The 12,524-nt window shown below is 42.2% G+C and overlaps 1 protein-coding gene across 2 annotated transcripts in view; it reads right to left on the bottom strand.

Moving 5' to 3' along the window:
* The window catches only part of mrpl23 (mitochondrial ribosomal protein L23), a 31,828-nt gene that overhangs the window by 17,749 nt on the left and 1,555 nt on the right, over positions 1–12,524 (bottom strand). For both annotated transcript variants that reach the window (XM_078548941.1, XM_078548942.1), the window contains exons 2-4: positions 6,205–6,327; positions 5,408–5,490; positions 4,072–4,145 (exon numbers count right to left, since the gene is read on the bottom strand). In XM_078548941.1, coding sequence (XP_078405067.1) covers positions 4,072–4,145; positions 5,408–5,490; positions 6,205–6,327 — 280 coding nt within the window. The remainder of the gene's footprint in view (positions 1–4,071; positions 4,146–5,407; positions 5,491–6,204; positions 6,328–12,524) is intronic.

The following is a 12,524-nucleotide window of genomic DNA, read 5'->3' as shown; positions in this document are numbered from 1 at the left end:
TCATGTGTTTAAGCCTGACTTCAGAGACCAGTATTGAGTGTTGCACTGTTAGATGTAATCATTCAGACAGGATACTAAAACAAGGCTCATTTTTCCCATTCAGGTGGACATAAAAGATCCATGGAGCTTCCCATCACTTGGTCAACATTTATACCTCAACCAACACCAAAACAGATTAAGTATCATTTAGCTCAAGTGTGTATGTGAGACCTCACTAAGCACAAAATGACAGCCATAGTTCCTTGCCTGTGAAACACTTTGGGATATTTTGAGGGTTGAAAAGCACCACATAAAAGTGCTTTCCTTTTCTCACATGCATACTCTCTAGTGGGCTAGGGCGTCATTTTGTGAACTTCAAAGCAGCCTATGCATAGTGGTTTGCAGCATCAGGCTAGACATTATAAGGAGCTTATAAAAATGCAGGTTCTTCTACTTTCCCCAACTGTGTATACGTCTGACCATGCAGTTTCTCACCACATAATGTACCATTCCACAGCTGAGAGAGCAGGCAAGCGGCTCATTGGAATCAATTGGCTGATTTTGCTCCCTCAAGAGAGCTATTTAGGTGTTTAAATCAGGAAGTTATGGGAAAATTTGTGCCCAACACAGTCAGTGAGAACTTCTGCCTCACGTGGCTTACTTGCTTCTTTAAAAAATCTTTTACCTCTCTTTCCCATTTTATTGCCAATTAGCGGTCTCTGAAACTGTCCCACTCCATCATTTGGCAGCTTGTAAACAAGTGAGCAAACTCAACACTTACTGATCTGACACTCTGCTCCAACTAGCTCATGAGGATTAAAAAAATAATTGCTGAAATAAAAATTAACGTTTCCTGTTTACCAAGAACAAGCTGCTCCAGGGAAACCTTAACCTTCCTCTTCCCCAGCCGCTCATTTACATCTGAATCATCTGCCAAACATTTTTACCACTGCCTTGCATCCAGCAAAACAGCTTTCAGCACTACTCAACACATTCTTTGGACATTTGCTCTCTTATTCAATTGCTGCTCGTTTGAAATACAGAATTTGCAAACCACCACCCACATTCAGCTCTCTTTAGCACTGCTTGTATAGAGAGGACAATAATCTTCACCAGATCACAACAACATGCTATGTAAAAACATTTCTCATCTTCCCTCACAGCTTCTCTTGACAATTATCTTAAATCTACGGCCTCTGGTTACCCACCCTCCTGAAACTGTTTCTCCCCACCTACTCCATCAATCCTCTCAAATCCAGACACTATAGGGATTATAGAATGGTTCAGCACAGGAGGCAGCCATTCGGCTCATTGTGCCCCTTGCCAGCTCTCTGAAAGGGCAACTCAACTCATGCCACCACCCTCCTTTTCCGCGTAGCCCCACAATTTTTTTTCTCTTCAAATAATGATCCAATTCCCTTTTGAAAGCCACAATTGAATTTGCCTCCACCACTCTCTCAGGAAGTGCATTCCAGATCCTAGACATTCACTGCTTAAAATAGTTTTTCCTCATGTCACCTTTGGTTCTTTTACATTCATCTTAGATTAGTGTCCTCTAGTTCTCTTTGGGCAATGGAAACAGTTTTTCTCCATCTACTCTGTCCAGACTCCTCATGATTTTGAAAACCTCTCAAATCTCCTCTCAACCTTCTCTTCTCTAAGGAGAACAACCCCAGGTTCTCCAATCTATCCACGTAGCCGAAGTCTCCCATCCCTGGAAACATTCTCGTAAATCTTTACTGCATCCTTTCTAATCTAATGCCTTCACCTCCTTCTAAAGGGCTGGATGCAATACTCCAGTTGAGGTTCAGCTAGTATTTTATAATGGAGATCACCATAACTTTGTTATTTTTGTACTCAGTGCCTCTATTCATAAAGCCCAGGATCCTGTAAGCCTTGCTAACCATTTTCACAACCTGTCCTGCCACCTTCACATATATCCCCAGGCCTCTTTGCTCCTGCACCCCCTTTTGAATTGTAACCTTTATTTAATATTGCCTCTCCTTGTTCCTCACCCAAGAAGTTTTATCTGTCACATGTCGGCCCAAGAACAACAAAATATTAACCAGAATTCTCCCAGCCACTATTCAACACAGTGAGTGATGTACAAATTATCCACCAACTTCTGGAAATATCTTGGAATGAATTAAAATCTGATGTTTGACAGCATTGCACTTCTTTGGAATATACTCCGAAGGTCCACTTTTCTGGGACATATCCTGACAGTTACCCACTACTTTGGAATTTGAGAAGATGTCTGGCTTTCTCAAGTTCAGGAGACTAGACTGCTGTATAAACCTGAGCACCTTGTGTCACTCTCCATTATCAAGGCAAGTTTTATTCTTTGATGTCAGGTGTAAATGACAGTAACCGCTTATTCATAACTGATCCAATAAAAGCAATTCCACGCGAACAGGAATGTCTTGCAATGAGCCCAAAAGGTGCTGGCAAGATCCAGATTCACAAACATTGGCAAGTAAGAGTTTGTACCAGATACTGTTAAGCATTTACAGCCTTGGCTCAAACATGGACAAAAGAACATTCCACTGGTTGGAGTCATACCTAGCACAAAGGAAGATGGTTGTGGTTGTTGGAGGTCAGTCATCTCAGCTCCTGGACATCACCGTAGGAGTTCCTCAGGGTAGTGTCCTCAGCCCAAACATCTTCAGCTACTTCATCAATGACCTTCCTTCCATCATAAGATCAGAAGTGGGGATGTTCACTGATGATTGCACAATGTTCAGCATCATTCGTGACTCCTCAGATACTGAAGCAGTCCATGTCCAAATGCAGCAAGACCTGGACAACATCCAGGCTTGGGCTGATAAGTGGCAAGTAACATTCGTGCCACACAAGTGCCAGGCTATGACCATCTCCAACAAGGGAGAATCCAACCATCGCCTCTTGATGTTCAATGACATTACCATCACTGAAGCCCCTGCTATCAACATCCTGGGGGTTACCATTGACCAGAAACTGAACTGGACTAGCCATATAAATACCGTGGCTACAAGAGCAGGTCAGAGGCTAGGAATCATGTGACGAGTAACTCACCCCGACTCCCCAAAGCCTGTCCACCATCTACAAGGCACAAGTCAGGAGTATGATGGAATACTCCCCACTTGCCTGGGTGAATGCAGCTCCCACAACACTCAAGAAGCTTGATACTGTCCAGGACAAAACAGCCTACTTGATTGGCACCACATCCACAAACATTCACTCCCTCCACTACTGTTGCACAGTAGCAGCAGTGTGTACCATCTACAAGATGCATTGCAGGAATTCGCCAAGGCTCCTTCGACTGCATCTTCCAAGCCCACGGCCACTCCCATTTAGAAGGACAAGGGCAGCAGACACATGGGAACATCGCCACCTGGAAGTTCCCCTCCAAATCACTCACCATCCTGACTTGGAAATATATTGTCATTCCTTTGCTGTCACTGGGTAAAAATCCTGGAACTCCCTTCCCAACAGCACTGTGCGTGTACCTACACCACGTGGACTGCAGTGGTTCAAGAAGGCAGCCCACCATCACCTTCTCAAGGGCAACTAGGGGTGGGCAATAAATGCTGGCTCAGCCAGCAAAGCCCACATCCCATGAATGATAAAAAAAAAGAAAAAATTTTAAACAGAAGTATCCTAAAATCCCAAGGCACATTCCAAGCACCTCCCAAGCACTTCCCAGCATTTCCATTACAAATAACACCTTCACAGCACAGGGTGCAGCCTTAGATAATAAAGCAAATTTAGCTCCTTTGATGATAAGTAAAATGTTCAGCTAAAATGAAACATATCACAGTTGACATTGGAATGCCTTTATTTAATCATTTGTATGCATTTAATAGAAGGATGAATGCGAAAGAATTCGTGGAATTTACAGCAAGCTTATTTGCTTCTAAAGGAGGAAAACACAAAATATTTTTTCGTTATCAAGTAACAGAGCTGCTCTTCATGTACAGTAACCATTTAATCTGTACATAGGCAATTAAACAAAGGGGTTGTAACTTAGGTTAAAAGCCGAAGAGAAGCCAATCATGGACAGTACTTGAGAGCTGTAGCAAATAAGATAGAAAGAAATTGGCCTGCACTTACCAGCTGAACATAAGCGACTTTATAATCAGGGCGCTTCACTCTTTGATTCTTATGATTTCTCTTCTTGTTAGTACCTAAACAACAGTTTTGAGTGGCCATGAGTAATATATAATCAGAGGCCTTGTCCCAGTGCAGTATATTTGAAGTTATTAGTATTATACAGTATGCTTTCTAACAACACGTTGATGAAAACGACTGGATCTTTGTCCCTGCCACGCTAAATATGTTTCTCTCATCAGGTTTGTGATCACAACGTTTCATCACTCTCACTCAGCCGTCCGTTCTTCCAGACAGACTTCCAGCATTCAACTTAACCTGCCTCGTGATGCCAAACACTTAGATGACCATTACAATCTGTTTATCTTGCCTGCCTTATACTCCTTAGACCTCTTCTCTCACCAACAGGCTTCTTGGGCATTCTGACTTCCTTTCCTTAAATTACCAACCTCTATAATATTCCTTTACACCTTTCCCAGCATCTTCCAGTCCTCTGCAATTCAAGCAGGGTGCTTTCTCCTCAGTCTCACTTTTATTCAGTGCTGAAACCTCTATTACTCTTGTTTTTTTTTCTTTATGTCCCCAGCTCCACAGCCTGCCCAGCCATCATCGTTAGCCGTGTCACTAAAATTCTGACTGAACTGTGCTGTGAAGTCCTCCAATAACATCGCTCTTCACTTAAAATAAAGTCTGCACAAACTTCCACTGAGCAGCACCCTTCACACGAAACCTTTCATGTCCTGCAGGAAAATTTGTGTAAAAATCATTTTTTGAATACTTTCAATGATACTGGTTCAAACTGAACAATTAGCTTGTTCCCTATAATGTTCTGAAATTACCATCCCTCTTTCCTCAACATTTAAACAACTGAAATGTATTCTCAGTAATGATACAGGAAGAAGGAAATCACTTTCAGTAGCTCTTATAGCTAATTCATTGTCAGGTGTGGAACTAAACTATACAGAGCAGGAAGATATCGGATTCAATCCCTAACCCTTACCAAGTTAGTTGACCACAGCAGCAGACAAGCTAAAACTGACCTCTATATTCTGGTTTAAGGAGGGGATTAAAAAAAAAATGGGTTCTCACCCCTGAGTTCTATCCAGTGACTTGAACTGAAAGAGAGTTTTAGGAGCCTGGATGTAAAGTGGATTAGGATAATGTCCTATCCCTACCGAACCCTTTGTCCTAAACACTAGTTCACTCACCCAGAAAAACAAGACAATTGACAAAATTTCTCCCTAGTCAGGAAATGGCATGACTTGTGGCCAATGTCAAAGCAAGGTTTATTGTAATAGCATGCAGGCTGTGCTTTTAACCAGCATTGGCAATTACTTACAGTATTGTATTCTGGTCCTCACTGCAGCCACTGGGACACTGTAGATGCTCTGTAGGTAATTCTTCACGTCGAATTGTGTCATCCTGTAAAATACAGGTTAGAAATCTAAGACAAATGAAACAAAAATCCTAAAATATTAATGTGTACATAAAGAAATGACCAAATGTTTTTGCACACCTAGGAATCAGAGTCTAACCATTATGTAGCTTCAAACTAGTTTCACGGCTTTGACTAGCAGTGACTGACAGCAAACTACTGGTTCAATACATTGTTGTGTCATTACATGATGGCGAAAAGTTTCTACCCAAGATCTTCCACAGTGGCTTCCAGTATCAAACTCCCAAGAACTGAGGCTTAGACTTTCCAACTTTCAAATTCAGAAATGTCTAATGTACCTGCACAGCTCACTCAGGGCCTCTAGTGGCAGAAGCCGAGTACTGTAGAGCAATAATGGGAGAATATTAAAAGAATTTCTGAAAACACACACATTTTAACCATCAAGACGTATGCCTTTTGCACAGGTCTCTCAGGACTTCCCAAAAATTCAGGCGTAATCGATCCAGCCGTCACAACACATTAGGACAGCCTCGGGGCCAATGTCACATTCCTTAGAAGCTAGCACAGAGCAGAACCAGTGGAGGTTAAGGACTAGCTCACCCTCTCACTACAGGATGGCCAGGGAAGCAGAATATTGATGCCTTTAAACTAGGACAAAGCGCATCAGGCCCACTTGATTTCACTTAAAGTCTTAATAACCCTCAGATTTGCCAAGTTCATTTCTATATCTTCGTACTTACTCCATAGGAATTCTGAACTGGACTGTATTCTCTGGCTGCTCCCTTCCAGGCCTCACTAGGGTCATAAAAAAGTTGGTTCGAAATATCCGAAGCTGAGGGTTCCCAAGTTGATATAACGGATAGCTGTAGGAAAATGAGAGAAGAAATTTAAATATATATATATTTAATACTGAACAATGTTGCCATTGAGCTCATATGTTAAAAAATCTTGTGCATGTGCACAATCCTTGTTCCTGCTGTCACATTTTTCTGACATTTCAGCATTAACATTTCACACTGAAATTCTCTAACTTGCAATGAAATGTTAAACTAAGGCCACATCAACCCTCCCACCAAACGTTGTCCTGGCCAACATTTATCCATGACAGATGCCACAAATTACCTGGTCATTTAGCTCACCGCTGATCACGGGGACTCACTGTGCAAAAATCAGTCGCTGTCTTTCTCTGCCTCGCAACACCAGCTGTGTTTCCAAAATTCTTCACTGGCTACAAAGTGTTATGGGATGACCAAAGGAAGTGAAACGCATTATACATCTACATACCTGCTCATTCTTTCTTTTATAACTAATATATGTCCTGTAACGATATAGTTGCAGCCTGTGGTCATCAGAGGGCACAGTGGAGCAAATTTCAATTTCAGAAAACTCTCCCGATGCCGCCTGCCATTTTGCTTTTTTAACCATTTCCCAATTCAGGAAAGGATAACCAAGTTTTAAATTTAACATTCTGCTTAATTTTATATAAAATTTCTTTCCTCCAACTGTTTTTTTTTATTCCTCTTCGCTTTTCTTCCAGTCCTTGCCATCTACTTTTCCCCTTTCCATGACAGTTTAGACCTCTTTGCTCTATTTATTTATGTTCACAGGATGTGGATATCACTGGCTAGGTCACCATTTGTATTGCCCATCCCTAATTGTCCTTGAGAAGGTGGTGGTGAGCTGCTTACTTGAACTGCTGCTGGCCATGTGACGTAGATACACCCACAGTGCTGTTAGGAAGGGAGTTCCAGGATTTTGACCTAGCGACAGTGAAGGAATGGCATTTTGGTTCCAAGTCAGGATGGTGTGCAACTTGGAGGGGAACGTGTAGGTAGTGGTACTCCCATGCATCTGCTGCCCTTGTCCTTCGAGAAGTAGAGGTCGTTGGTTTGGAAGGTGCTGTCTAAGGAGCCTTGGGGAGTTGCTGTAGTGCATCTTGTAGATGGTACACACTGCTGCCACTGTGCATCAGTGGAGGAGGAGGTGATCATTTAAGGTGGTGGTTGGGATGCCAATCAAGCGGATGCTCTGTCCTGGATGGTCACGAGCTTCTCAAGTGTCACTGGGGCAGAACTCATCCAGGCAAATGGAGGGTATTTCATCACACTCCTGGCTTGTGCCTTGTGGACAAGCTTTGGGAAGCCAGGAGGTGAGCTACTTGCCACAGGATTCCCAGCTTCTGACCTGTTCTTGTAGCTACAGTATTTATATGGCTGGTCCAGTTCAGTTTCTGGTCAACGGTAACCCCCCAGGATGTTGATAGTGGGGCATTCAGCAATATTAATGCCATTGAATGTCAAAAGGAGATGATTAGATTCTCTCGCATTGGAGACAGTCATTGCCTGGCACTTATGTAGCAGGAATGTTTCTTGCCACTTATCAGCACAAACCTGAATGTTGTCCTGGTCTCACAGCACATGGGCATGGACTGCTTCAGAATCTGAGAAGTCACGAATGGTGTTGAACATTGTGCAATCATCAGCGAAAGTTCCCACTTCTGACCTTATGATGGAGGGAAGGTCATTGATGAAGCAGCTGAAGATGGTTGGGCCTAGGGCACTACCCTGAAGAAGTCCTGCCGCGATGTCTTAGGACTGAGATGATTGACCCCCAACAACCACAACCATCTTCCTTTGTGCTACATATGACTCCAACCAGAGGATCCTCTCAGGAACCCACTCAAGTCTGCAACCAAAAGATTTCCACTGTCAGATTCCACAGTGCCTCTCCCATGCTACGTCTGAGCTATCGCCAATGTGCCCCACTGTATCCCCGAGTTGGCAGCCTGGCCCATTCCTGCAAGTCATGATTTTTTTATTACTCAGCTCCTTTGGTCCCAACTCTGTCATTTCCCCACTCATTCCCAAACCATCACACATTCCAAGTCACTAGCCTTTGCCTCCCAGTTAATGGAATGTATTTGTGCCACAATGCTAAATAATTCAAGTGACAACACCACCTGTCATATTGTCTCAGCCTAGTCTTGACGCGCTCCTTCCTTCCAGCTGCTAATTTCCCAGCATGGGTTTGAGCCCATCCTTCAAGCTGATTCTGCTCCCACTCTGCAAGGGAGTACAACTGGCTCATGGGACAAGTTAGGGGTTTGCAAGGGGAGAGCACCAACACGAGACAGGAGATGGTTAGGCAGGCAGCAGGTCACTAAATGGCAAGGTGCCAGAGAAGAAAATCATAGTAAAATTGAAGCAGACACAGTTTCAGACTTTCCTGTTCATACGAAGAGCAAAATGAAGCAATGAAACAACAGCATTGATCGAACATGATTAGACAGTGGGAATATCAACGTTGTGGGAATATCAACGTTGTGGGCAAATGATGGGTGCAACACCAAAACAAATGGTGTGAATGGGCAGTGCTGAAGAAGGGGACCATTAAGTAGTAACAAGCTGCATTTATCCCAGACCTCCTAATAGGAAATTATGTGACCCTGAGGTTTCCTTTGCTGCCACGCCATGCACCCAACATCTTGCAGCTAAATTGAAAAATAAAAATACAAAGCAAGATGCAGAAGGCCACAGCAAATCAGAATACAACTAAAAGATAGAGACAGTCTGTCCTACATATATAAGTTAGCAATAATGCATTTCCTTGACCTGCTGTGATTAAAACAACAGGAAATCTATTAGATTACATATTTGTAATACATAGTGGAGAGGGAGCCAGCTTCACACATTCTGCATTTACGTAACAAATTTACAGTTAGTGAAGCAGTGACAGTTTTGCCGAGACTGAACTTGTGGTCTGTAAACCAGGTGTCAAAGCTGAACTGACTCTGAAGCAAACCAGATCGAGACTCCCTCCAAACTATTTGCTCCTCCCAGCAAGATTTCACCCTTACCTCTCTGATTTCAGACCAAATCAGAGGTGTCAGCCAACTCATTCCCCCGCTCTACCCGAGCAAGGCTTTGACCCCTCTGTCCCCCACCACCCAATAGGATTTCTCATTCCAATCCTATCCCCGGCTGTTAATTCCTACCCCACACCTTGCCTACAGTTTCTACCAACAGTTTATCCCTTTTACAGTAACATCTCCACCCTCGCCCCATCCTAAATATATGCCCAATCAACTGCTCAACTTCCTCCCCCGACCTCCCAGTGGCTAGGTTTCTCTTACTATGATGGCTAATTATTCTACACCTCAGCTTTTACTCTCATTGATTCACTCCTTTCCCTCTACCCTGTCTCTCCATGTTTTCATCATCCTCTCCTTCCTGATCTCTTGCTCAGGTTTCATTCCTCCTTGTTCCACTCCCTCCCCCTCAAATCCCCACATGCACTACCATCCTCTAACCCAGCCTGGCCTGAAAATTTAATATCTAATGCCATTGGAAATAAACTTGCACCTCACTAAAATCTCAACAACAGTATAGTTTATTGGTACCACAATAATAAATGATCCAAATGACACCACAGATTTGACTGCCATCCATAGTGCCAGAATACTTCCCAAATACAAGGAGCCACTTATCATTTACTTCTTTCTGCATTTAATTCAAATCTAAAGACCATCTTAGTAGAACCAAAGAACATTGACTTTATCTGAATCTATTCACAGTGCACCTGCAGGATCACATCAGTCAATCTCTGGAAGATGCAAGGTGGACTGTTTAAATTAGGAAACTAATCTTAGGTCAGGGCTATCATACTTATTCTAATGCACAATATAACACATACAGATTAGCCAATTCTACTGAACACTTTCAGGAAAAGCACAGAATATTGGATTAGTTAAGAGCAGAGGGGTTGTTCCCAACATCCTGGCCTTCATTCAACATAACTAAAACAGATTACCTGGTCACAATCCTAATTGTTTATGGGACTTTGCTGTGCGTAAATTAGAAGCCCCATATCCTAGGTTAAAACAGTGACTACACTTCAGAACACCACTTCATTGAATGTAAAATGCTTTGGTACATCCTAAGATTGTGAAAGGGGCTATATAAATACAAACACAGGGGGATGGTGGCTTAGTGGTAAGATCAGAGGCTAATGCTCTCGGCACAAGTTCAAATCCTACCACGGTAGCTGGTGGGATTGAAATTCAATGCATTTAGAAATTCAATTAATAACAAAAATCTGGAAATGAAAAGCTAGTCTTAGTAATGGCAATCATGAAACAACCATGTCGATTGTTGTAAAAACCCCTCTGGTTCACTAACGTCCTTTAGGAAACAATATCTGCCATCCTTACCTGCCCTGGCCTACATATGACTCCAGACCCACAGCAATGTGGCTGACTCTTGACTGCCCTTTGAAATAGCATAGCAAGTTACTCAGTTGTACAAAACCACAAGGGCCATGGGTGTACCTGCACTAAATGAACTGCAGTGGTTCAAGAAAGCTGCTCAGTACCACCTTCTCAAGGGCAATTCGGGTTGGGTAACAAATGTTTGCCTTGCCAGCAATGCCCTCATCCCATGAAAAATATTTTTTAAAGTTTTTTATTTTGTGCAGCAGGTCTAATTTTATCTGTCTGATGTTTAACATGCTAATGTGGCCTTTCTCATATGTCAAGAAGTCCCTACTAAAAAATAACTCTTGGAGCCCAGTATTATTGCACTTGAGTTCAAACCAAGTAGTGCAATGGAGTGTCCCATTCACCTGCTGAAAACACGTACACATACTCCTTCATTTCTACAATATTGAATTGGTTTTCAAGGACTTGACACATCTCCAGGTTCAAATGACATTGCTTTAATTTATCAATCTCTCAGCATATTCCTGCCTCACAGAGCATAGTCCAGCTTACATTCCATTCTAAACCAGATGAAATTTATAGATTTACATTAAGTCCTGCCGTTCAGTGACCTTGACAGAAGTTGGCCAGCTGCTGAGAGGATGGAAAAAGTAAATGTGTGGCTGAGGCACAGGCCTGGCCAGTTCATTAGGGACAGTCCCTTGGGAATTATTCACAGAAATTTTGCAAGAAGCATTTAAACTGGACAGACTTCTTGGTTTTGCTTAAAGTATGGACCTGTTGCAAGACCAATTCAAATTCCAGTACTAAAAATAGCAAATGTTGAAAATACTTTGAGAGAAAAGATGGGTTAACAATGCAGGTAGACAGTCTAAGAATGCAGATAAATAAACTTTCAAAAGAAGCAATGGCCTAACTGCTCTCTTTTCAGATACTGGCAAAGCCACTGTGTAATTCCAATATTTGCTCCATTTACTTGAGAATTTGCAGCTTTTATAATCGCAAAGCACAGGAAGCCATGTGACCCATCGTGCCTGTGCCAGTTCTTTGAAAGCTATCCAATGAATTGCACTCCTCTCTTACCCATAGCCCTGCAAGTGTTTCCTTTTCAAGTATTTATCCAATTCCCTTAAGGTAAGATCAAATCCATTTTCACCACCTTTTCAGGCAGCACATTCCAGATCATAATATGTAGCACTGCATTTCTTATTTTTACCTTTATCGACAGTTGTGTCGATGACCAAACTACTATGACTCAAGAAGAGTGCAGATTGGGTACACTGTGAACTGACAGCATAGGCCCAATTCCAGTTTTAGGACACGCTGAGACCAGTTGGGTTCAGTTCACACACAGTTTAATTCAGAACAGTTGGCAGACAGAGAGCTTTTGTTGGCAATGTTCCATTTAGAGCAATGGCCTCTCACCATCTGGACTCTTTAAAAAAAAGTCAATCCTTTGTTTAATTATTAACTTCAGCAACCATTTTTCACCTAAAAGAGAAGAACATATAAGGGGTGGGGGAGGGGGAGGAAAACAAAATGGCTATCAAAGTTACTGAGGGCATTAAATTAATTTGCATCAACAAAGTATCTACTGATGTTAAAGAGCTTTATTAACAACTGCTCAGAGGCACTTGCGGCTAATCTTAATTCAGTTAGTTCAGAGTTACGGGAAGGACTGTAAATGGTCAATGTAATATATTAATGTCATCAATCATGCTGTCAGAATAATTATAATCTTTAAAACCAAAACCTCACAAAAAGCATACCATAAAAGTTCAAATTTGTATAGCTCCAAGGGCAAAAATGGTTCCAAATCTTTAAACAAAAATCAGCACTGCTTTA

This window comes from Cetorhinus maximus, chromosome 9 (assembly GCF_964194155.1).
Source record: "Cetorhinus maximus chromosome 9, sCetMax3.hap1.1, whole genome shotgun sequence".
NCBI lineage: Eukaryota > Metazoa > Chordata > Chondrichthyes > Lamniformes > Cetorhinidae > Cetorhinus > Cetorhinus maximus.
Note: the sequence above shows the minus strand (reverse complement) of the source record. Positions and strands in the feature narration are given on the sequence as shown.